This window comes from Lycorma delicatula, chromosome 10 (assembly GCF_047948215.1).
Source record: "Lycorma delicatula isolate Av1 chromosome 10, ASM4794821v1, whole genome shotgun sequence".
NCBI lineage: Eukaryota > Metazoa > Arthropoda > Insecta > Hemiptera > Fulgoridae > Lycorma > Lycorma delicatula.
The window spans coordinates 53,123,659-53,151,247 of NC_134464.1; the positions used below are offsets into that span (position 1 = coordinate 53,123,659).

The 27,589-nt window shown below is 31.7% G+C and overlaps 1 protein-coding gene across 5 annotated transcripts in view; it reads right to left on the minus strand.

The window, feature by feature from the left end:
• The window catches only part of Drep4 (DNA fragmentation factor-related protein 4), a 52,589-nt gene that overhangs the window by 14,227 nt on the left and 10,773 nt on the right, over window positions 1-27,589 (minus strand). For all 5 annotated transcript variants that reach the window (XM_075377436.1, XM_075377435.1, XM_075377433.1 and 2 more), the window contains exons 3-7: window positions 24,770-24,871; window positions 17,327-17,453; window positions 13,105-13,344; window positions 11,080-11,246; window positions 1,181-1,386 (exon numbers count right to left, since the gene is read on the minus strand). In XM_075377436.1, the coding sequence (XP_075233551.1) occupies window positions 1,181-1,386; window positions 11,080-11,246; window positions 13,105-13,344; window positions 17,327-17,453; window positions 24,770-24,871 (842 nt within the window). The remainder of the gene's footprint in view (window positions 1-1,180; window positions 1,387-11,079; window positions 11,247-13,104; window positions 13,345-17,326; window positions 17,454-24,769; window positions 24,872-27,589) is intronic.

The window sequence follows — 27,589 nt, forward strand, 5'->3', positions numbered from 1 at the left end:
GGCATGGGATGCATACTACCATAGGATGATAACAACTGGCCTCATCTATTCCAAAGAGATGGTTCACCAGTATCAGCAAGAAGGATGACAACCAGATTTGAACGGAAGGCATCTTTTATGTGACAAAGAGATGAATTATACAGAGTATCCAGCATCTTTTACCCTGCAGATCAGGCAGTAGGGTACACCACACTGCTGTAGTCTAATAATCAGGATCAGATCAAAGCTTGACAGCATACAAATCCTGTCTGCACCCCACTGTGTGTTAGCACCTGCAACACATCCAATGTTATCAAACATCTCAAATGCAGTTTCTTTAGGTGTATAACCCAGGTCAGCCACTTATCAAAATTCATTTCTAAAAATTTCACTTCACTATAACTGTTTGCCCTTTATCAAAAGAAAGGGATTATAACCCTCTCTTAAGCACGAGGATACACTTATAGTTTTCTCCGGGGATAATTAGAAGCCAGTGGAGTTAAACCACACTTCTAACCAGGATAACGTATTCTGTAGAAACTGTTCTGCTGTGGTAGAGGAATTACAGGAAATACAATATTTAGAAATTGTCAATCTAGAGTGAACATCCAACAGGCTTGTGTACACAATGAGCTATTCTATTTATAGCCACAACGAATACAGTAACACTCAATCAGACTCTACTAACTACTTATAAAGGTATATTCTCTGTTATTTAATTCACTGTAATTAAAGCAGTGAAAGTAAATTGTAAATAAAAATTTTTTTTATCAATGAAAATTTATTTAAATATTCTATAGTGTATGGGAAAAGTTTTATATTCTATATGTAGGTAAAGTTCTATTATTTAATGTCTATTTTTCAAGAATAATTCAGTTTTTTAGGGCTAAATTTCACTACTCACATGACTTCTCCACATATAGAGCTTCTAATTCAAAATATTGATCCTTCATCAAAGTGCTATATAAAAATCCAGATATTATATTAAACTTAATGTTCATTAAATGAAACAAAAATATAATTCAAAATCTCTTGTACACAAAGACAACAACAAAACAGATTCAATTCATTTGTTCTGATTCCATCAAAATGGTAAAAGCATACATTAACACCTGCACATAGCAGAGAAAAGAAAATGTAAATATATAAATAAGTATATATATTTTTTACAAAAAGAAAGACATAATACTCGCATTAATACCAATGGTCAAGATTCCATGTAGAAAATAATATCCTTTCTTCTCGACTTGAATAAGGATTAATAACATGTAGCATTGAACCTGTATATAAGCAATGACGCTCCTTCCATACACCACCACAAGTGAATTCTCCATATTTATCACACATAGCTCCTATCTGACTGCGATCAAAGTAGCAACCAAAATACTGATCCTTCATCAGAGTGCTCTGTAAGAACCAGATGTTATAATTAAACTTAATATTCATTAAATGGAATAAAATATAATTCAATATCTGTATCAAAATAGATACAATTCATCTGTTTTGATTCAATCACAAATGGGGTAAAATTATGTATTACTCTTTAAATAGACCTGAACACAATGTGATTGCCCATTCATTATTATACTACTGTGTATCTGAGATGGAACACATCCATTTTCTTTATTTTAAGATTGACTGTCTTTTAAACACAATTGCTTTATTTTATATATATATATTGATTGTAAAGCAAATGTGTTTATATATATATATAAACTACTATTAGAAAAAACTAATTACTAATTAACTAAAAACTAAAAAAAAAAAATGAAATTGCAAACTGAAATTTAACAATGTACTTAAGATGTGCAAATGAATAATGTAAACTTGCTTGTTATTTATTTATTGGTGTTATGTATCACTATTTTTAGCAACATTGTTAGTGTGTAAGTATTTTTTTGTATCAGACTGCGTATAGATACTCACAGTATCTCTGCAGACTGCAATATGTATTTACTTCATATTGTATTGTTACCATTTAACTTGGTTTAATAAATCAATTTATGTCCACATTTGAGAGGGCAGCTAAAATTTAACACGTTCTTGAATGAAACGGGAGAAGATGCTACCATCTGTACTTTCATTTCTCAACTATTAATATTCCAAAACTCATTGGCTCGCATATTTTCTATCAGTCATCATTGTTATGCTTGCTATATCAACACATCTAAAACTATTGCAGCGATTGAATTTTTAACAGTGGAAAAAGTGAATGACAAATGATGATAAAGTGTTGTGAATAGGTGGGCAATAAACCTTTTTTGCATCAGAAGCTGATAAAATGAATACTGAGGATGAACCTCACAGCGCCAACCAGTTTCTGAGACTGATGAGAAATCAAGGAAGGAGATTGGGATGAGTTGATTCAAAATGATCACCTCGCACAACGCACTGCCACCCAGATAGACATATCAGAAGAACATGTAGAATACATTACTGCACAATTTGGCTACTATAAAATCTGTCGGCAGTGGGTACCATGAAAACTCACAAAAAAGAATAAAAAAACAAAAGAAATGTTGTGAACAGCTTCTGACTCCCTTGTTGGTCGTTACATGCATGGCACATTTCCAATTGTGTCTGATTTGTGTGTGGTTAGGTGGATTTCCCCCAGTCGGTATATCACGCAATTCCTTTCCAGGTATGGTGCTTTTTGGGAGAGATTGGCTAAGTTTCATTTAGTAGATTCAGGTCTATGCCCAGATTACGGGGTTGATGAATGGTGGACCATGTCCTCCAAGTCTATCCCCCGGTATGAGGCTAAACGTACCAGAGTAGTTAAAAAACTTGAGAGAGTGAACTCCTTTCTGGATCTCCAAGTTAATTGAAAGTTCTGTGGGGAATGGTTGATAGAGGCTGATTTCCTCCGTTTCCTTGCATTATGTAGATCGACTGAAGGTGTTTAAATGGAGTAGTATCCTGGGTGGCTAGGATTTTGGCTGAGACATTTGATTGGCCAGGGGTTAGGTGTTTTGTTAATGAGCCTCAGTTAGTTCAAAAGCGCTGATTGTTGAAGTTGAGTGGTGAGGCCACTGTTGGCAGGGAGGGGGTGACTGCACTACCGAGGGCATGGTTGTCCAGACAGTCGTGAGCTGTCTTGCTGAGAGCAGTCTTCGAATGTGATTTACTAAATGTTACATGGTTAATTTAGAGCAATAATTGTTTAAGTTGGGTGGCAGAGCCAGAGTTGGCAGGAGGTGACTACAATACCAAGGACATGGTAGTCCATATACCCATGAGGTGTGGCACAGCCTTGCCGAGGGCAGTGTTCAGGTATGATGTTTGTAGTGGATGATGGGCAGTAGGTCTGAATTTCATTGTTAAATATTACACTTTTTGAACGGTATGAGTTTAGCATTGTATTGACTCGTTACTTAGTTGATGATTGAGGCATTTAAAGTTGCAAGTTGGTATTGAAATTGGACTAAGCGCGAGGTTCACACTTCTGCGGACTCAGTTCAGAGGGTGATATTGTAAGAAAAGATGAGTGAGGATGTCCGAAAGAAGCCTAAAGTGAAGGCATTGGATGAGATAAGATTTACTGATGTAAATGTCTGCCATGGCATTTGCATCAGTGGCATCCCGACTGAGGCCTGCCTGATGACTGTGAGATGTAATCAGTTAGAGGGTCTAAAGACAACCTCCGGCAAAGTACCTCAAGGCTCAGAACAGATGGGGTGGTGTGGCGACTGAAATCACCACAAGGTGGGTGTCTTCCCCTATCGGGTTGAGATGAAACATTATGTTGAGGGATGACTTCCTTTTAAATATTGTGACAAGGGATGAAACTCAAGTGCATCTTTATGACCCAGAAGAAAAATGGCACAGCATGGAATATTGGCACTATGGTTCGCCACAAATAAAAAAATTCAAAACACAACCCTCTGCAAAAAAATCTTCTTGACAGTGTTCTGGGATTCCAAACACATGTATGTAACTGACTTCCTGAAGGCTGGGTTGACTTTAATTCTGTGCAGAATCGTTAAAGATTACAAATTTTGTTTCACACACCATGAGTCAATAATTCTGCAAGAAATGCTCAGCCACACAGCAACTGTCAAGGCTCTTGTGAAGTTGAATTTTAAACCTATTCCTATATCACCCATATCACCAGATCTGGTGCCCTGCGATTCTCATTTCTTTTTGCATTAAAGAAGGATGTTACGGGTGTTCATTTTACCATGGATGATGTTGGAATGAGGTCTTGGATTAAGGAAAGATGACCACCATTCTTCACTGACAGAATGAGAAAACACGTTCTTCTGGAGAAATGTGCAGCTGTAACAGTGACTACATGGAAAAATTATAAAGTATTTGTAGCAAAAAAATCAATTTTGTTTTTTTTTTTCGTTTTATTCTCTTCATTTATGAGTTGAGTGAACCTGTCCCAGGAAAAAAGAACATGATCATTTATCTAAATTTTAAAATTAAAAATTGTGATAATTACAGTAAATATCAGTTGACTTAGCCATATTTAATTTGAAGTAGTAATAGATTATTAGCATTACTTAATATCATGAAGGCTTTATTATTAGTGTTAGGATCATTAAATCCAAAATCAACAGTTTAAAGTTTGTTGTTGAATATAATTCTGATGGTAATACAAAAATTACTAAGAGGTGTTTTACCTCATTTTATTACTAACGTGATTTTTCTGGTTTTTTTTTTAAATTTCGCAGGCTGAAGATGCTGTTTGAAAGGTCTAACTTTAACAGCTGGAAGAACATAATACTGAATACAACAGCACAGCTTGTAGCCATCTCAAAAGAGACTACAAGAAATATTTCCAGTTATGAAACGACTACTGGGTTATATACTAGTCAGAAGGGGGTCTACTTCAAAGAAAACTAGTATTGGAACCCACTTGAAAAGCCATTTTTTTCACAGCTATTATCACTTAAATGATCTTGACTTAAATACTCTCAGGAAATAACTAAAATTCTAGGGTGTCAATAACTATTTATGGGGTCGACTATCTGTTTGGAATGTCAATGATTATAAAAAGGTCACAATGATGGACGGCCATTATAATTTTATTTAATGTTTTCAATAACAAAACGAATCATTAAGGAACTTTTTATCAAATTGATTGCCTTACTTTATATAAAATTGAAAATCTGTAATTATAGTAACAGTAGCTACTAAAAACAACATATTTAAACATTCTATTATTTTTTATTGCCTTCAGTTATTTGAATGGTTTGATGCAGCTCTACAAGATTCCCTATTTAGTGCCAGTTGTTTCATTTCGGTATATCCCCTACATCCTACATCCCTAACAATTTGTTTTACATATTCCAAACATTGCCTGCCTGCATAATTTCTCCCACCTACCTGTCCCTCCAATATCAAAGCAACTATTCCAGGATGCCTTAACATGTGGCCTATAAGTCTGTTTCTTCTTTTAACTATATTTTTCCAAATGCTTCTTTCTTCATCAATTTGCCATAACACCTGTTCATTTGTCACTTTATCTACCCATCTGATTTTAAACATTCTCCTGTAGCATCGCATTTCAAAATCTACTAATATTTTCTTCTCAGGTACTCCGATCATCCAAGTCTCATTTCCATATACCTTCAAAAACGTTTTCCTGACGTTTAAATTAATTTTTGATGTAAGCAAATTATATTTCTGACTGAAAGATCATTTCACTTGTGCTATTTGGCATTTTATATCACTCCTTTTTTGCCCATTTTTAGAAATTCTTCTTCCCAAATAACAGAATTCTTCTACCTGCATAATCTTTTCTCTTCATATTTTTATATTCAGTGGTCCATCTAAATTATTTCTATGACATTTCATTAATTTTGTACTTGTTTCTGTAATTTATCATAAGTTTACAAAATATTTAACCAATACTTTTACTTTTTTTTCTTTCATACAATATTACATTATACATGTCAATATTAAGTTTTTGTACTGTGTTTTCATTTTACACCTTATTATATTAAAAAAAAATTGAAAGAAATTATTATTTAGTATTTTTTTTAATTTTTTAAGAATGTAAACTATAAAATATTTTTAAAAAAAACTTTAACTGTCTTTAATGAACAGTACAGTGGAAGTAAAAACATGAAATATCAATCTCGATTGCCTACTATGAAAATAATATCAATAGATACAATATTTTTTTTTTTTTTATTACCATTATAGCCAGTAAAACAATGTTTCTCAACCAATGGGACGTGCCTCCCCAGGGAGGCATGATAACACTAAATGGGAGCATAAGCATATCAAAAAGAAAATATTAAAAAATGTATTAATTTACTGAAAGGAAAGCAAAACAAAATACATTCTGACATAATAAATAATAAAATACACGTTTACACTGATATAATATACTTTTATAAATAGGATTCTATCAGTACTGCATAATGTATTTAATAATAATTAACTTACTAATATTAAATTAAAAGCAGATAGAGCCTCTGTTTCAACAAGCAAAAAAACCAGAGAATCTATGGTCAATAATGTCACCTAGTTATTCAACCCCAAAGATAGTTACATAAGGCTGGCCAATGAAGGCGGGGGGGGGGGGGGTTACCAAACAAATTATCACAAGGGTTTTCAGATATAAACTAGGAAACAATTCAGAATCAGAACTGATGGGAGACAAGTCGCAATCAAACTATGCAAACCAGCATTAGTTTGACAACTAATGGAAGCTCTCATAATTGGAGTGCACTTGTTGACACATAAGCAAGTTGCAGAGATTTCTACCGCCCAGAGACATTTCCATAACTTTCAGCCTAGGCATATCAAGATTGTCGATGGCTTTTAGTCTATGAGCAAAGAACTTTTTTCTCTGATATTAGGAGTGAGATACGAACGCCTCTCTTTCAGTTTGCGAAATCAATTTTAAAACATGAAAAAAAATTAAAACAATTACCAAAGATGTAATAACAGTTCTCCTGATGTAATAAAAACACTAAAACTGAACAAAACCTATGTTACTTTGTATGTTACAGTAAAACACAGAAACACTAGTCAATAGTAAAATGGTTTTCCCAAACAAACCATTTTTATGCTTAAAACAACCCTACTTTTTTTTTTCTTCAGAGATTGGTAAACTGATAAGAATCCATTTATTCAAATTTAGACATTTTAACCTAAAGGAAATTTTTTATCCGGCAAACTATGATCTAATGATAGATTAAAATTTTACCTTTAAAATTTTAAAGGTACATTGGCCTGTCTCTTCAGACTTCTCTGAACTGCCCATTTCATTAACAGACACCTTCACAAGAGAGTTTAAAATAATTAAATCTCTAATAAAATATCTTATTAACAATTTTCTATAATAAATATTAATAATGTAGTACAATTATGTAGTATGTACATTTGTAGTATTTTATAATTACTAAATAAAATATGTTGTAATAAAATATGAAACTACAGTTAAGTGATTAAACAGAGTAAAAGATTCTATGTACAGTACTGTCTTTTGTTATAAATCAGTATACTGAATGTGAATTGATGAACTGACTCTATAGGAAGCATTCAAATAAAAGCCGAAGTCTAGAAAATGACGTATAGCAAATGTTATTTAAGCTTGGCAATTATTCACTCCCAGAAGCGACTAATTTATGCCAACATTGCATAATACAATAAGAAATCACTGTCTTCTTTTCATTAAATTAAATCAGTTTTCTTATAACATTGTGCAGTAACAGTACTTTCAAAGAAATTATACAGTTTGTATGTGTTCAATTTATAACTAAATTGAAACATTTTAAGCTTGTGTGCGTTAAATTTGTGAAAACTAAACTTAAATTACACTCCATACAGTAAATATGGGTGATAATGAAAACACACAATCCTTTCATTAAAGAAAAAATTAGAGGCGCTGAAATTACAGTAAATATGGGTGAAAGAAAACACATCCTTTCATTAAACAAACACATTAGAGGCAATTAAATTAGAAAAAGGGGGCTCAGTTAAAAAAATTATGGTTGACTCTGGGGTTGGGGAAACCACAGTAAAGGACTGGAAAAAAATTAAAATTAACAAAGTCTTACTGTTTTAATATATAAGTGAAAGACTGCTTTAATTTTTTTTGTACATTGATCAAGCCAACTTAGAAACATTAGATAATATTCTATCATTGTGGTTTATTTAATAGATGTAAAGATGTGTCTTTGAGTGGCCCAATAATTCAAGAAAAAGGTTTACATTTAAATCGGTCACTTGACTGCATGTGAATCTCACAGCTAATGACGAGTGGTTAACCAAATGGAGAAAGCAACACGATGTGCATGTTTTTATTGATTTGTGAAGAAAAGTTATCGCCGAACCATCAGCTGCTACTAATTTATCAAACTGGTTCATAAAAACCATAACTGATAAAAACATATGGCTGATCAGATCTATAATACAAACAAAAGAGACTAAATTTTTGAATGCTTTTGCAATAGACTTTTGCTTGAAAAGCAGGACTAAAAGCACCGATCATAAATTGTCTAAATATAAAATTATTATTACTCTTTGCTTGACTACATCAGGATCACATAAATTACCAATTTTTGTCATAGACAAAATGCTCTAGAAATAGCCCTTCAATATGTTGAACAGCCAACTTCACCTCCAGTTGATATTTGAATTTAAAAAGATGGAGGGATTATAACCAGACAAATGTAAAAGTTAAAATAAAGTAGAAGAAAATGAGAACAGACTTTTTCTCATAGAAAAGAGGGTTTTAAACTTTTCAGTCAAACAGTATACAGTAATGTGTTAGTGATTAACTGCATAGTAATATAAAATGTGTTTGTCTTAAGGGAGAGGTCTACCTCAATGTTAGTATGAAAAAATATTTTCTTCATTTTTTTTTTTTTTGCTTAATATGTAATCCAGTATTTTCTGAAGAAAAAAAAACAGTGTATTTATTTCTGTCCTAAGGCGATTATAAATATGTTTAATTAAATTTAACAGTATTCCGTGTCATACAGAAAGTTTGTAAATTTTTGATAAAAATTACACATGATACGAATTTGAATAGCACATGAAGGAAATGAGGTAGAAAACGATTTATACGTCATTTGAGAGCTGAATTAATTCTGTAAATGATTTCTTACATTCCCACATGTTAGAAGCACTTATAAAATTTCTATAGTACAAAATGAAACACATGGTTTCAGGTTTGTTGCCATGATGATGTTCGTACTGTGTACGCACTAAACGTTAATAAAGTGTTTTTTAGTTTAACTTTTTGTTTAAAAGCTAATAAAACAAACATTTTAAACAAAAAAAAACTTTCGACTCATTTTTTTGACGAATGAATATGCATTTCATGAACTTAATTTAGGTTAGTATACTTTTTTGTAAGTTTTTTACTATTTTCTTTACTGAAAACATTGTGATTATTTACAATATGCCACCAAGCAGACAGATTGCACTAAAAAAGAAAAATAAGAATTTACGGAAATTACAACTCAATCTGCTACTCAAGAAAGGTGGAAAAATGCTAGGTTCTCAAAAAGCTTCCTCAAAGACTGATGAAGGATCAATACAGCCCTACTGTTATTGAATATAATTAAATGTTAATGTAAATAAAGATGTCAACTCAATAGGACAGGCTGTTCTGATAACATTAAACCACTGTTGTTCTATTGATGCAGGCCCAAGGCACATTAAGTGTCCTGAAGGGATTACCAGCTGGTGCTTCTACCATGCGTTGGCTTCAAATAAAGAACCTGGTAGTCATAAAAAAATGTCAGAACATCTATTAATTTGGAAGTATTAAAACATATTGCTCCTATATATATATCAGAGGCTGATTCTACTTTATTAAAAAAGTGTCTGAGAGGTCAGACAGAAAACATCACTGAAAGCCTATATATGTTTATTTGGTGTAATTGTGACAAAACTGTTTCCAAAAAAAATATTGAAACTGCAGTTTCACAGGCCATAGCAGAGTATAATTTTGGAAATATAGCAGCTATAACTGCCATGAAGACTGCTTCTTTGTGCACTGGACACAATGATACAGTTTTAGCTATGAAACGTGACAAAAGGCAGAAAATTAAAAGTATGCATTTACTGTCACACTACAAAAAATAAATTATTGAAATTAATTAGTACTAGAAAAGAAGAATTAAATAATAAAAAAAAAGGTTGTACATATGGACCAGAAGAATTTTAATATCAACTGAGGACGTACAAGAAAGCTGTACAGAAGCACTGTTCATTTTTAATATGCAATTTCCAAAAATTGTTTTTTTTTTATGCTAGGAAGGTCATATCTTGAGTTGTATAGTAGTTAAGTCTTAAATTTTTTTTAAAATGTTCAAATTTCAAGGTGTATTATCTGAACATTTGATGCTGAACATTTTATTTTTGAGTTTAAACCTGAAATAATGAGTAATTTTTCTAATGCTATAAATTTTTTAATAAATTTTAAAATAACAAAAATGTGCTAATACATCAGATAATAAACCTTAATTTTCTAAATATTTTTTTAAAAAAATCATTACTGAGACCATTCCTTGATGAGATATTAGCTTCATAGCAGGTAGCTTCATTTTCACCCCCACCTTTATATGAACGGTTGTGCTAAGAATTTAAAAAATATATTTATATCATTTTTCATATATTTTATTGCTTAAACTATGCGCTTAAAATGAAAGATGTAGCTAGCTATAAAAAAAAACTTCCTCTTAAAATTGTAATATATATACATAATTTACTCAACAATAAAAATATTTTTTTTATTTTTAATAAATTGACACAAGCAACAAAAGTGTACCAAAATTTTTTTTCTTGTTTTCATAATTAAGATAAATTATTCACGTACACTATATTGTACTTATTTTTATAAGACTGAAATCATAAACTAATTTTAATAGGTGCTTAGTTCACAACTTAGCTGTGTAAATAATTAATATAGTAAATAAAAAGTTTCAGCAGATGTCAAAACCTAATGGTGAGAAGTTCTAGCAGTTATTTTTCTGTTTTATTATATGCAAAGCACAATATTGTTACAAACATGAAATTTTAACATTGGCATATTAATGCCTAGTAGGAAAAGAAAAAATGTTGTTTCAAGTGGGAAATTAAACCTGGTTATGCTAAAAAATTAACCATATACCGAGAACAACTTACTTTAAGTTCATTAAATACATTATCAATAACAAATGTAACATTACTATCATTTAAAACCAATACATTTTTTCTAATATCATTTTGCGTTTTATAATAATATCCTCTTATACGATCTTGACTTCTTTTAAACATAAATGACTCTTTTGTTTTGGCATTTGTTTCTAAACCTGTAGCAAATAAAAAATACATGGTTAAATTTGATATCAAACATTTAAACATACAAATAATACAACTTAACTCATTGACATTTTTAATGTTTATAATGAAAATATTCTTAAATTTATCTGAGATAATTCTATTAACATCAAATGTTTAAACTGTGATTTAACAACTTCTTAATTTATTAAAAATCACTTTTGCATAAAGTAGTCTATATCATTTCCATAATCTAATTTTATATTACATAAAAAAAATAATATTATAATTTTTTGAACGTATAAATCATTAATCATTTTGTTATAAGTAAGCAAAAGTAACACATGAGGGTTTGCATATATTTAAAAACTGATCATACATTTTATACAAGGTAGGTTTAAAAAGTTCCCAGAATTACTTCATACAATTTAAAATGGCTATTATAATAAGAAAAGTTTTGGTCATTATGTTGGCAGCACTCATGATGTCATGATATAATTGCATCAAATTTTTCCTGTTTCACATATAACAACTAAACCTGTTTGTTTTCTATCATGCATGTCGCGGTGAAAAATGTTAACAATTGAATAGCGCAAAAAAATCACTATCAAAGATATTACAGTGCTTGAACAAGCATAAGGAATTAACAATGAAAGAAACGTGTTTAAGAGTGGTATAAGCATTTTAGTGATGGTCATGTTAGTGTTGAAGATGATACTTGTGTGCTTGTCTACCTTGATAAATCAGAAGTGCTGAAAACATAGTTTGTCAGAGGAAGAGAAATTGTCAAGAAAATAGTTACTATTTAGGATATTAGTTAGAAGTCCCCACAGTATTCTCTATAAAGTTTGAATATTTATCATGTTTGTCAACTCATTGTTCCAAAAATGTTGTCTGTAAATCAGAAAGAAACTCACTTTAATATAAACTGAAGAACTCATCACTATGGCTGATCAAGCTCATAAAGGAGATGAAATGTGGTAGTTTTTTAAACATTCACAGACAAAAGTTAGTCATCAGAGTAAAAATCAACATCATCTTTGCACAGAAATTTTGTTTGAGTAGAAGCAAAGGAAGAGTTATGTTGGAAGTTTTTTTTTACTGTTAGGGTATAGATTACTATGATGAATTCAGTCCTGATAGGTAGTCAATGAACAAGGAAATGTATGTTTATATATTTCATGAAGAAAACATCCTGAAAAATGAGAAAAAAGAATTTTATTTTTTTTTAATGAAAATGTACCAGCACATAAAACTATGCTTGTCAAAGAGTACCTTTTCTTTCTTTTTTTAACCTCCAGGACCATCGTTAGGTATTGCTTCAGAGGATGAGATGAATGATTTGTGGCATATGTGAAAATGCCATGCCTGACCAGGATTTGAACCCAGGACCTCCGGATGAAAGGCCGAGACACTACCACTTGTGCCATGGAGACCGGCTGTCAAAGAGTACCTAGCATGACACAACATAACCAGAATAGGTGGATACTCCAGAGAGTTTCCACCACACTCTTTCAATTTGACACCGGTTGATTTTTTACTTGTTTCCTTGCTTGAAAGATGCAAGGAAAAAATACAAGAACGTCTATGACTTGATGGCCAATGCAGCAAAGTCACTGAGAACAAAATCTCAGAACAGGTTTCAGGAATGTTTCCGAAACTTTCATAGTGACAAAAGTATATAGCTGCCAAAGGAAGCTACTTTGAAGAACACATACTCTAAAATTTTTACTTTTTTCCTGGGTGCACATTAAAGTGTCATTATCAGCCTCCAGAACAAGCAGTTTTAAAAGAAAAACTAATTCTCGCAACTTTTTGAACTTACCTTATATTTAATGAAATAATATTTACATGCAGTAAAAAAACTTGGGAAAAAATCAGGATACACACCAATAAACCAATCAGGATCTTCTTCTCTTGTACTAAATTCAGTTTTATCAACTGCTAGTATATTAGTATCACCTATTATTGATTTATTCTTCCCATATTTGATACGTTGATCTGTTACAGCTGACCACAAAACTTGCAATTTTTCTTTAATTCTTTCATCAAAATATTGTGTAACTAAATCACCCGTGCGTAGAACATCAATATTAACCGCCTTCAAGGCATTATAAATTATGTCTGCCCCTAAAATAAAATAAAAGAGCAAAACATAAGAACATATTTACTAATGAAATCGATTTAAAACAGCATTGTGTATAATAATTAGTTTCTGTTTGGTCATGTTTGATGGTCATGTTTGTAAGATACGTGTAAAAACATCTTAATGATTACGGAACTTTATTGATTTGACAAACACTGACTTTCTTATTTTCTTACAATTAAAAGATAGCTAAACAAGTTGATAAAATTATATAGGTAACAACCTGATATCACAAGCAAAAAGTCAAAATAAATTAAGAGTACTATAATGTTACTCTTCTTCCCTCCATTGAGGATGTAAACAAATAACCAACAGTTCAATCATACACCTGTATCTTCCAACACACAATATGTTTTTGGGGATGGTCAAGGCTGTTCATTTGAGAAGCCTGAACTACTAATTGGGTGGTCTTAGGCTTTGCAGGAACAATTTTTGTAATGGTATATGTTTAAGTCAGTAAACAAAATTTTATTATTAATTATATGATATGTCCTTTGTGAGTGAGTGAGCGAGTGTGCGTGTGTGTGAACCATCTTGAGTGTATATACCATCTTGAGTCAGCTCCCACAATCTTTGTAGAGTTTGATGATAGTACGATTAGAGGTAATGATGCTGTCAGCATCAGATTGAGGATCAAGCCCACTATTGTCAAATTTGATGCTTTAGGAGGACCGGGGAAAATGAAACAGCGTGTACTACCAGTAATATTTTTGGGTTGTGACGGTGCATAAACTACAAAAGACTGCCCTAGGTAGAGCTGACATAGACCTGGTCAGTTACATCTTTGTGACTGACCATCTTGAGTCATGTGAGACAATTGGAGAATTTAGCCATAGTTGTTTGCATCCCAGAAAATCACTGTAAGATTTGCACAACAGAAAGTCTCTTGAGGAACTCTGGAATACGCCAATTAAAAAAATAAATTGAAATGTTTATAATTTTCTCATTTGGATCAGTACATTAAATACGTTATATCCACAAGTTTCAAAAAACATGAATTTTTCTCTATGATCACTGAAAGTATTAGATAACAAAAACAATTTTAAAAATTAAAAAAACATGACTGCCGAAAAATAAAAAAATAAATAAACTGAACTAAAAAAACAACGATAACCTGAAAAAAAGGAAAATAAGATATAGAAATAAAGGACTAAACATCATTTTGCAGCATTAAATCAAATATAATAATGGGTGACCCTCAATAAACTTTCAGACAGTTTTAATTAGTTAAAATATATTTTTCATGTTGTAGAAATAGCAGGCATTTAAGGTTATGTAATGATTAATTTCTCACCAGGAATTACATGAATAAGACATTTTTTTTCTTCAAAATATTTAAATGCAGTCAAGGGGCACTGATAGTAATTGTCCTATATTGAAGAGCTCTGAATAATAACTACCCTATACTAAAGAACCCCCAACTGCACTTAAATATTTTCGTTGAAAGACAAAATTTTCTTATCGATGTAAAACCTGATGAGAACTTAATTAGGCAACCTTAAATGCCTCTTTCTACAACATGAAAAATATATTTAAACAAATTAAAACTGTCAGAAAGTTGATGTGTCACCCATTATTTTATTTAATTAAATACTGCATAATGATATTTGGTCCTTAGTTTTAGTTTTTTATTTTCCTTGTTTTGGTTTATTATTTTACCTTTCTTTAAGAAAATATAGGACTAAAAATGTTCTATCTGAATTTTTATACAAAATGATAAGTCATAACTGCACAATACAGATGCAAGTTAATGAGTAAAAACACAACATCCACTAACAACTGCACTCAACACTGATTTTGGATGTGGTCCACCTTACAAAAGGTTTCATAATAATAAATTTGATAACACAACTCCAAACTGATATGAAAAATTCATTGATCAACTTGTGTGCAGGCAGACTTGCTTACAGTTTTGGCTATTCATACCAATGCTAAAGTACTGAAATTAAAACACTGCTACGTGATGTTTCACCACTCAAATATACAATCAAATATAAAAACAAATCATCACCTTTAACTAAGTAGCACTTTAAGTTAAGTTCAACATGGAGCCTACGAGCAATTGTTTACGGTCTTTAATTATGGTCACATGGGTGATACAATGCTTACAATTCTTGTTGTTTAAATCTTTATCGACAATTTTTAAACCATTTTAAACTGTCTAAAATCAATATTTTTCAACATTTTATGTCTAGAAAAATTTAATAAATCAATTCCAAATCTGATATGATGACTGTAGTAAGTTGTTCATAATGATCAAAGGTTACCTGAACTGCATTTCATCATGCATGTTTGTTCAAATGATCTGAAAAAAATTCACACCATTTTCAAACACTCCTTTCTCCATTGCATTAACATTGTAATAGCAAAGAATGAACAAATAGCAGATGACTGTCGTCCGATGCCATCTTTTGAATGTCTAAATATGTATTTACAGGTAGTAATATAACATAACATAACATAATTCACAGGTAGTGATAGTTCAAAGAATAATGTATCAATTTTTAAACTTTAGTTCTCACAAGTAACTGAAAAAAGTCTATAGGGAGGAATGACAAGTGGTAGATTATGACAAACAAACCAACTGATTTTGAATTATGTAGGTGGGCCAATCTCTGCAAGAAAAATTACAAAAATTATGAAAAAGTCATTACTTTCAAGATAGCTGCTGTAAAGGGTGTCCCATGAAGAACGCAACTTTTTAAATGCCCGCCATTTCTGTTCTAGTAAGTTGGCAGCATTGAGTGTACACGATTTTCATCTGTTGTTTTTGTGGTTAGTAGTTACGGAGCGCCGAATAGCGTCATCTGTTTTCTGTACAGGTAGGAATGGAACACTTCATGACAGAATAGTGTGTTGTGATAGTGAAAACTTATTACAACTGTGAATGTTGTGCAGAAACTGCTCGCAAACTCTATAAAATGTTTGGTCAATGTAATGCACCGAATAAGTCAACTGTGATGAGAGTGACTGCTAAATTTGAGAAAACCGGTTCGGCTGTGAGGCATCCTCGTATTAGTCGTTCTGTAGAAAACATCGCCATCGTAGGTGATAAAGTTTCTTTAAGTCCGGTGAAATTTATTCACCAACATTCACAACAATTGAATATTTCCAGAACCAGCATGCAATGAATTCTGAAAGAACATCTGCAATAAATTGTATGTTTGCAGTCAAAAGTTGCGTTCTTTATGCGACACCTATATATAGATGCATAAATAAATAATAAAAATAAGCTGAGTAGAAAAAGTTGTTCATCATAGGTCCACAGAATTGTAGGATCTGATTCTTCATGTCATTACTAGGTTTGGTAAGGAAGCAAGTTATCATACCTCCTCAATTCGTACATGGGAAAATAAGTAATATTTAAACTGTTCTTTTTCAAAACATTAGATCATCTGGGAGAAGTACAAAACTTAATAGTGCCCAAGAAGTTCAGATCTCATTGTTCTCCAACCAACTTTCAATTAAGCATCAAATTTTTCCAAAATTCAAGATATAATTTTTAAAAAGAATTTTAGTTTCTAGGGCAAATAAAATAGGTTAATTTATGTTAAATGGTTTAAATTGTACCTTAATTTGAATGTTGCTCAGAATAGGCTCCTTTATATCATTACAGCTCACAAAACTGAGTCAAATAATTTCATAATCTCAAAAAGAAATGTTCATTTTTTGTTTATCATGCAACAGTAGAATTAATTTTAAAAAATTGTATATCATTAGAAATACATAAATATTTATTTGTAACAGATATATTCTTCCTCTTTTTGAATTCTTATGTGTGTTTTTTTCTTATGATGCATTTACAGTAAAAAATTAAAAGAGAAAATGGGAAAAATGCATAATGCAAATTTAAAAAACAACATAAAATTATCATAATGGAAATAGTATTCACTGCTTCTTAAGACTGCAAGATTATTGCCTAAGTACTGCTGCTAATATAAGATAAAAATGTTTTTTTAATGTTACCTGATGGTAGATATTCATTATGTTCTTTTAATACAAAGAATGTTTGTGAAGGTAATGTACTAAAATATTCTTCTGTATCTACAGCAGTACCATCTTGTAAATGAACCTTAACATCTTTTTGATCTATCTGAAATAAAAACATAATAATAAATAATGACTGACAAAATAACTCCAGTTTCTTAATTTGTGAAAATGAATTTAATGTAGTCCCTTTTAATGATGAAAATGAATCTGAAACCACAATTTTTCCATTATTCTTTATTTTAAAGAAATTTTAAAATTTAAGCTTTGTAAATTGTTATGAAACAGAATTATAAATAGATATTTTGTATTACTCTATTACTTAATTTTATGAATGTCATAGTCTTTAATATTTTTAACAACTGGTAAGCATTATAAATGAGGAATCAACATAAGTTTATTGTTGAACGTCATATATGATATGAAATCATATCCTTTTCAATGAAGCAATCGTGAACAACATACATGCTTTTACATTTAAAAAATAAAACAAATTGGTTATTACAAATAAACAAAATAAGACATGATTTAGTAGGTACTGAATTACAGCCTACTTAAGAGTATACTACATTGTGAAAGGCTGATATTCTTATGGTTTTACGTAAACCAAAATATTCTTGTTTGATCATTGTATCAGAAATTTCTATGAAATCTTAAACATACAAATATTTTATCCGTTGTTGCCATTGATTATCAGACTTATATCTCACAATAAAGCGCTGTCGGTACCACAATTCCAGAAAATGGGTTGTTTGATAATAGTGATGAAGAAGAGGAATTAGAAGAATAATAATGTAAACTTTCATCCAAAATCCAATGAGCTGTATTTTAATGATTCAGTCAGGATTTAAATTAAAATTTGAACTGAACTTTTAAGACCAAAATTGGATGGTAAGAATTTACTTAAAAAATATAAAAATCTTCGACTCATATCGCCAGAAAGATAGTTCTTACTACTTTGCTGAAAAAAATGTTGTATCTTTGTACAGATATAGATGACCTTATATTACAATAAAGACAACCTCATTAACCTGGGAAGAGATACTTTTTACAAAATCATCTGAGTATAATTTAAAAGCAGTTATGTTTCATAATGATAACAAATATTCCTCTGTGTCATTCATTTATGATATTAACATGAAAGAAGCCTAAAAAAAAATTGCATAGTAGATACACATGGATCTGTGAGAAGAATTAAGAGTAACAATTTTTTGTTGAAAATATACATTGTATATTTGTTATATACTGTAAGTATGTAATACAATAGTTATTCAGGATATACTAGTTTTATTTGCGAATGGGAGCTGAGCTCAGGATCAACATTTCATTATGGAACAGTCAAAGAGACTGCAGGTAAGAAAACTGTTCATGGGTCCCAAGTTAAAAAGGTTTTGCTGCCCTTCACATTAAATTGGAATTAAATAAAGATTTTGTAAAATTAATGAAAAAGAAAGAATAATGTGAGTTTCTTTATCTAAGACAAAAACGTTCAAATACAAGCCAAGGAAAAGAATTAAAGGAAGAATATTCATTAGTCCACAAATAAGGACACTGGTGATGATATATTCAACTCTATGCTGAGTGATACAGAACCTGTTCCTCAGACAGCATTTACAGGTACATGCAAAAGTTTTCCGGGTCCAACACATCAAAAAATTATCAAGATGTAGTAGATACATTACTAACAATTAATTTCCTGCATTCACACAGATTACTTTTCATCAAAGCTTAAAGCAATAAGTAATGAATGCTTCCACAAGGTATTTCAGTGATGGAAAACCAATACAAAAGTGAATAAAATATTATTATGCTAACAGATAACTGCTGAACATTAATCCAGCATGAACCAGAGGCTAATTAAAGTAGAAGATCATTAAAATTTAAATGTTTTAATGTAATTATATGATACCATTTAACTTTTTTTTTTTAAATTTGTACATTTCTTAAATTTCTTTGTAAGTTCCTTCATTTCTTTTAGACATACATAGGATGACAGAAAAATTCTAATTACAAAACTGTATTCTGTATAGAAAACTAATCTAGGTAAAGTAACACATAGAGAACATAAAAAAATGTTTATTGTGCATTAGTAATTAATAATTTTAAAAACCTGGATTAATAAATTAAATGTTTAGTTAACACATTAAAGTCTAAAGACATGTTACTTATCTCCATATGTTTTCAAATACTACGACATTAAATTTACTGTATTATTTTTTATCTAGTATCGGCTACATCTGCACACTTCAACACCATCTGAATAGTTTTTAATTCTTATTTTGAACAGCTAAGGCAGTACAATACTGTGAAGTTCAATAGTTTATTTTCTTTATGCTAGCTCTCAAATGAGAGATTTATAGCTGATCGATTGTACTGTTTGGTTACGTTCATTCACTATGAACGTTATTTCCAAAGCAAGTATCCATTGTTTTAGTTATAATATTAGTGAACCATTGTTTTTTCATTAATAAATTGTATATTTTTTATTTTATTTTTCATTTTAACATAATGGTTGGCAATTGTGGATTATTTAGAACTAGAAGAAATTCTGAATTTCAGGTTGGAAAGACAATTCTTTACACAATTAAAATATTAGCAATCAATTTCCTCATCCTCTATATGATAAATTTATTTATTTCTAACAATATTTAAAAAAATAAACTTTCTTATTCTTATTCTCTGTATAAATCAATTTAAAGATTTTTGAAATTCAACCTTGAAAGGGATTGAAAAAAGGTAAAAAAAAATTTTAACAATGATTGTAAATTTACTAATCCTAACAACACTAACGAGATATTCAGTAGATTTGAGTTTAAAAATACTATTCAGATAAATATTTAAAAACCATTTTTGGGTTTTTTTAATTCCAACTTTTTTAAGGGGTGTGAAAGTATACAGTACTCTGACTCAACTAATACAGCTACTGCTACCATTACTGTATCTGTGACTCGCTGCACCTGCCTCCTGTTACTTAGCTAAAAAACATAAAATAAAAAGATTGACCTCAATGGGAAACACAAGTAACCATATAGAAAAGGCGAAGCTGCAACGGGAGCATGTTAGTATATACATATCAGATCAATTCTACATTAGTCAAGTTGATTAGGGCAAACTGTGGAAAAATAAAATATTAGGGACTGTAATAAAAAATAGGTCTGCCTGCCAAAATATTTGTTTGATACTACTGAAGAAAGATGGATGTTCTTTTTGACAAAAGGATTACCTTTTCAGTCTGAGTAAAAAATACATGATGACTATGTTTTGGTTGTCAACAAAACATACAATGACAATATATGATGGTAAGGTCAAAAAAAGCATTTAATTTAAGTTGGCAAGCCAGATATTGTACTGGATTACAGAAGAATAAAAGAGGTGACCAACTTCTGAACTATTTTTTTTTTATTACCCACCTGGTAGAAAACCAAATGATAGAAAAGTCTTTATTGACAGGTATTTATGAGAAATGCTGTAACTTAAATTTTATATGAACTGACTTACGGAATAAAGTTGTTAATTAGGCAAAACAGTTTGATTCAAGAATTGAACTCAATCACTGTCAACCTGGTTTTTTTCAAGTGTAAATCAATTATTAGCATGGTTTCTCACTAACAAATTACTAGCCACAGCAAACAATGCAATCAAATACAATCTTTGCTCTGAAAAAGGGAAAAAAACAAGTCACTACTGCAAACCTTGTGATACTGCACTGTAAGTATCCAAGTACTTAATGGAATTCAGACAAAAGCAATCTCAATAAAAAATACTTATAATGTAAAATTTTAGAATGACATACGTATTTAGTAAAATATTCAGCATCAGCGTCTAATATTTGATAAATTAGTGAAAATATTGTAGTATAAAGTAACTAAGAAACAATGAAATACATAAATTATTTTTAAATGTGTAAAAAAATGTGTAGTTGTAAACAGTATTGTGTGGCACTCCATTTCACCACTATAATAATAAAATTACACACAACTTGAAATAATTTATGAAAAATGTTAAGTACGAGGCACATTCATAAAGTAAGGGCTGTTTGGTCATTAAAAAAAATTAACTCGTGAGAAAAGGTTTTTATTTACAGTTTTAGTTTACTACATATTTATTTTACTTTTCCACATAATCAGTTCTATGCACTTTTCGTAATGCTGCACCAGTTTCTTTAACCCCTCTGAAAAGAAGTTCGCCACCTGGGAATTGAACTAATTGATAACGGCAGTCTTGAGCTCCTCATAGTTTTCAAACCATTGTCCACAAAGTCACTTCTTCAAATGCAAGAAGAGGAAGTAGTCGCTAGGTGCAAAGTCGGAACTATATGGAGGGTGGTTCAAAAGATTCCCAACAAAAATCTTGAATCTTCTTCTTGGTTAAGGCAGCAATGTAAGGACACATGTTGTCATGAAGAAGGATTACGTCAGACGACAGTTTTCCATGTCATTGATTTTGGATCGCACGTCTCAGTTTGGTGAGCATTTTTCAGTACATGTCAGCTGTAATTGTTGATCCACATTCCATGAAATCAACTAAAATGACACCCTTTTCATCCCAAAAATGGTAGCCAACATTTTTAGACTCAAGTACAAAGAATGCTTAAACTTTTTCGGTTTTTGGGGAACTTGAAAGGCGCCACCGCATTGACTGTTGTTTCAAATCTGTGTTGGTGAAGGATAACAAAGTCTCAACATCCATAACAATGTGGGAAAACAAATCATCTCCACCTTGTTCATAGCGGTCTAAAAACACTTGTCCACTGCATATTCTTTGCTCTTTGTGCTGGTCGATGAGCATTTTCAGTACCTACCTTGCACACAATTTGTGATATCCAAGCTTTTCTGTGACAATCATGTAGATAAAGGTGAATCCAACATGCAGAAATTTATCAGTCAGAGCACTAATCGTCAATTGCCGATCACATCACAGTTTTCAGTTCGCTTGTTCAATGATTTCGTTGATCTGAATACTGAGCCTGCCACTCCGCTCTTCATCATACACATTTGAGAGGCCATTTTTAAAGTCTCAACACCATTGTCTAACCTTTCCTTCACTCATTACTGTAGGTCCACAAACTAGGCACAATTCCCGATGAATTTCAGCAGCTGAAGATACTTTTCCACACAAAAATCGAATCACAGCACACACTTCAAAACTGGCAGGAGAAATGATTGTCGCAGACATTGCAATCTGCATTCACTGGTAGGCAAACAACTGTAGTGACTTTCCAAGTAACTGATAGATGACCCTGCATATGTGAAACTGTGTTCAGGCTTGCTAATATTTAAATATAAGCCGACGGTCCTTACTTTATGAATATGCCTTGTATTTGACTACTTTTATAATAATACATAAATAAAAAACTCAAAAATCTCCCTGGAGGAAGATATACACCTCATAAAAATGTCACAAGCCTCAATGCACTAAAAAAACAAATAACATAATTAAGCAATTCTGATGCTAATCATGGAAAAATGGGCCTCTTCAAGAAAAAAAAAACTAAGTTTAGGCAATGAAAAAAAATTTCTATAAGTTATATTGAGAAGAATACGACAGTTTCTTAAAGTGCACTAAAGTAAGCTATTCAAATGAAAAGTAAATACAGAAACAGATTATAGCAGCAAGCTGTTTGGGAGGAAGAAAATGGAGGCCCAGTTTTATCCAATAGGCATTTTAGTCAATAGAATTGTGTTGCCACTTGGCAGAAGAAAATGGAGTAGGTAGCTCTCCCTGCTGGACACCTCTCTTCATGTACTAGCATCCTCCATGGTATGTAAATTTACGAGTTTGATAAAATAATACACAAATTTTTTTAATTTCCTGGGCTCTTTAAGTCCAATTGTCATAATTTTTTTTTGCTGTGTTGGCACACTTGTTCCTAATGAATATTTATATTGATAGCAATATTGGATGCTTAGTTTATTGTTGGCTATTGAAAAGGTTATATGTGTTTGGTATGGTCGGTGATTTTTAACTTATGGAAAAAAATTGAACAAAGAATTTGCATTAAATTTTGTTTTAAGAATGGGATAAAGTGCAGTTCTGCATTGGAAATGTTAAGTGCTACTTTTGGCAAGTTTTCTATGAATAAAACAAGCATTTATAAGAAGTAAAAACATTTCCAAGAGGGCCATGAAGACATTGAAGATGACGAGCGCCCTGGGCGTCCCAGCATTGATAATGACAAGCGCTCTCTCTGGATGTCTCAGCACATCAAAAACCAATGACAATATCAAAAAAGTGATTGTGGATAGTTGTTGAATCATTATCAGAGAGGTTGCTGTTAATGTTGGCATATCATTTGGCTCAGCAATTTTTTTGAATGTTTTCATGAAACATGAGGCAGTAAAATTTGTTCCATAATTGCTGAATTTAGACCAAAAGCAATGCCAAATGAACAGTGTTCAGGAGTTGCTGAATAAATAAATGATGATCCAGAACTGTTCAAACAGGTCATAACTAGAGATGAAAGATGGTTGTACGGGTATGACGTTGATACTAAAGTTTCCCAATCGTCTCAATGGAAACTTCCCAAAAAAACCAAGACCAAAAAAACTTGTCTAGTTCAATTGAATGTGTATGTTCTGATCACTGTGTTCTTTGATTTCAATGGCTTAATGCATCATGAGTTCTTGAAACCAAGTCTTATGGTCAATAATAGACCAGCAGGAACTATCCCCAAAATAACATGGTAGCGATCAAAATTGTTCTAATCGCTAATTTTGATCATACTTGATAGTTTTTTCATGTTTCTAAGCAACTTTTTGGTGATGTCCTGCCTGCCTATAAGGAATACTACCTGGAAATTCTATGCCATTTGCGTGAAGCAATCTGAAAAAAGTGACCGGATTCGGAGCAAAACAATTCATGGCAATTGGACTACAATTAATGCACTTACTTATTCTTCACTGCTTGTTTGTGAATTTTTGACCAAAAACAACAGTTATGATGCCTCGGCCTCCATATTCACCGGTTATGGCCTCCTGTGATTTCTTTCTATTTCCCAAGCTGAAAATAACCATGTAAGGATGTTTTGCCAACCTTGAAGAGATAAAGACGTAATCGCTGAAGGAACTAAACACTATACCAATTCTAGAGGTGCTTTGAAGGTTGGAAAAGTTGCACAAACATATTATATCTGACAGGGAGTACTTTGAAGAAGACAAAATCAATATTGATGAATAAATAAAGACTTTCTGAGAAAAACTAAAATTCCACATATTTTTTTATCAAACCTCTTAGCTACAGGGTTGCTTAGTTACACCAACAGTAAGGGCAGCAGTAAAAAAGGATCAAGGCTAAGGAGTAGCAAGAAAGGAAGATCTACCCATGAGGTAGAGCAGGGTAATTTACTACCTTCCTCAGAGCCGAATGTTATTTTAGTTGTTCCTAATAACTAATTATCAAGTACATTTTCAATTTTATAATTACATTTAACTTTTTACAGCCTTTTTCAATAAGCTCTTTTAATGAACTACAAGCAACTCCAAACCTCTTTGCCCTGTTGCAGTCAGTCACTTTATATCCTTTCACCTGTGAAACAAAAAGAAATTATTAAGCAATTTTTTTGGTTTAACAAACCATAAAAAAAATTCTTCATACAAACTGTGCTTAATATTTAAAATGAGATCGTCATTTCAACTGATAAATAATCATCAGTAAATAATAATAAGATAATATAAAAATTGCAATAAAATAATAATAATAATGAAGAAATATTAATAAATAATAAATTATATTTATGAAAAACTATAAAATGTACATTTCTGACAACATTTATAGAATAAAAGAAAAAAATACAAAAAACTCTGTTGTCATTTTAGATAACCATATCAAAATTACAGACATGTTTTTAGGCCAACTAGGCCCAGATTGCCCACCATGACCTAGTGCACGTCCTATACATAGCATTGTATAAACCATCCTCCCATCAACAAAATTTAAAATAGGGAACAATTGTTTTTTGACAGAAAACTTCCACAAAAAGAATTTTTAATGAATTTAAATTCTAAACAGATATCAAAAGTTTGTCCACTATCATTATTCAACAATGAAGTCTCTGCACCATTACTGATCAAGATAAATTTCCTACTTTCAGTTTCCTGCTTGTCATGGACTTTTTATAAAACTTAAGCACTAATATAATTTCTGTGGGCAGTTTCCAGGTAAGTTTGGGTTACCATGATTTTTCTGATCTTCTATATTTATGAGCCAAACACTTCTCTATTCTAATTTTAATCTTTCATTTAGTTTTCCCTATGTATCCTAAATTGCAGTTACTGTTTTTACTGATCAATCTATAACCACCCATCCTTTAGATAGATTTGCTTTTATCTTTAGCATTTCCAAATACAGACACCAATTTCCTAAATGTAGACATAGTAATGTTACAGTTGTGATTTTTTACCTTACTGGTGAACAAAGAGCAATGTGCAATTTTTGTCCATGCTTTTTTTGATTCTTCTCAATTATTTTGAAGAAAGATCTGTAGAAATCCCCCTGAATGCAGTAGTATCATTAATAAAATTCACTTTTCTGAAAATGAATATTCAACCAACAGAGAACCAGTTTGCTGTTAAACCAGCATTAAAAGCTGTCATTTTATTTTGCAAAGGGCCAAAAGAATTCTTATGACAATATCTATCAGTGCCAAATCAAAAAATAGTGACATCTGTTACTATCTATTATTATCTATCTACATGTTACCTTTATAAAAAGTTTATTTTCAGTTCTATGATAAACTTCATGTTTTTATTGATTTGACTTATTTTTTTTATAAAATTTCCAATATAATATGAGGTATAAAAAAACTACAAAAATATCTCAACCATTTGGGGAACATTGAAATTTTCTCTTAGTTTTCATTTCTACATCGCCAATTAAAATATTTAGTCAGGATTCCAGTCAGGGGTTACCCAGTGCTGTTTCATTATTTTGTTCATATATGAGGGTCATTCAATAAGTAAACAGACAAATGTGGAGGTCGGGATAAATACAGAGTGATTCAAAGAAACGGGAAATTAAAAAAAATTAAATAACGTTAATGAAAATTTTTTTTTAGAAAATGAATTCTATTACATGTAATTGTACAAATGTTGCCATTTTAGGATACATACATTTTAGTTTATTTTTTAAAGATGACATCTTCCAGGTGACCTCCTCTTCTACGTAAACACTCACGAAGTCTCTTCGTTAAATTGTTCATGGTTTGACGTAACATCTCAACTGGAATTTCCGCAATTGCTTCTCGGATCTTTGCCTTCAGTTCTTTTGTTGTAGCAGGTCTACTGTAGAACACTTTGCTTTTAAGGTAACCCCACAAAAAGTAATCGCAAGCTGAGAGATCAGGCGATCTGGGAGGCCATCTAATGTCACCATTTCGTGAAATGACACGTCCAAACAATTGGCGTACAGCTGCCACCGATATTCGTGTAGTATGTTGAATATACGTTGCTCCGTCTTGTTGAAACCAGGCTGTATTAAAAATTGGTGGAAATCTCTTTTGTTGTTCCACAACAAAGGTTTCAAGTATGGCTACGTAATGAGCCGACATCACTGTAATCGCAAGACCGTTGTCATCCTCAAAAAAATAAGGGCCTATAACGCCGTAAGATGACATAGCACACCACACGGTCACTTTCTGGCTGTGCAACGGACGCTGGTGTAGCTGCATAGGATTTTCTTGTGCCCAGTATCTGAAATTTTGCTTGTTAACAAATCCACTGAGGTGGAAATGCGCTTCGTCTGACATCCACACTTCGTGAACAAACTCTTCGTTATCATTTATCTTCTGAAGCATTACATTACAGAATTGTGCTCACACAACTGCATCGTTCAGTTTCAGTTCCTGGACGATCTGCAACTTTTATGGATGGAATAGCAAGTCCTTCACTAACATTCTTCGAACACTTGAGCTATGCAATTGTAAAGATGCTGAGAGACGACGGATTGACCGATGTGGACTTCGTGTGACAGCATCTTGTAAAGCTTGAACATTCTGTGGTGTATGGACGGTTCGCTCACGGCCTGGAGGTTTCTTTTTCATTGCCGAACCAGTTTCCTCAAAATTAGATATCCATGTTTTAACTGCATGTGCTGATGGAACACGGTCGTGCCGTCCCAGATTAAAATGAGAGCGAAATTCTCTACGCGCTCCCTCCATTGTTTTTTATAAAATGCTTTGATAGCAAATGCACGTTGCGCACCACTCCAAGGATCCATGACAACTAAATGGCAGGTTAGGTTAGAGAG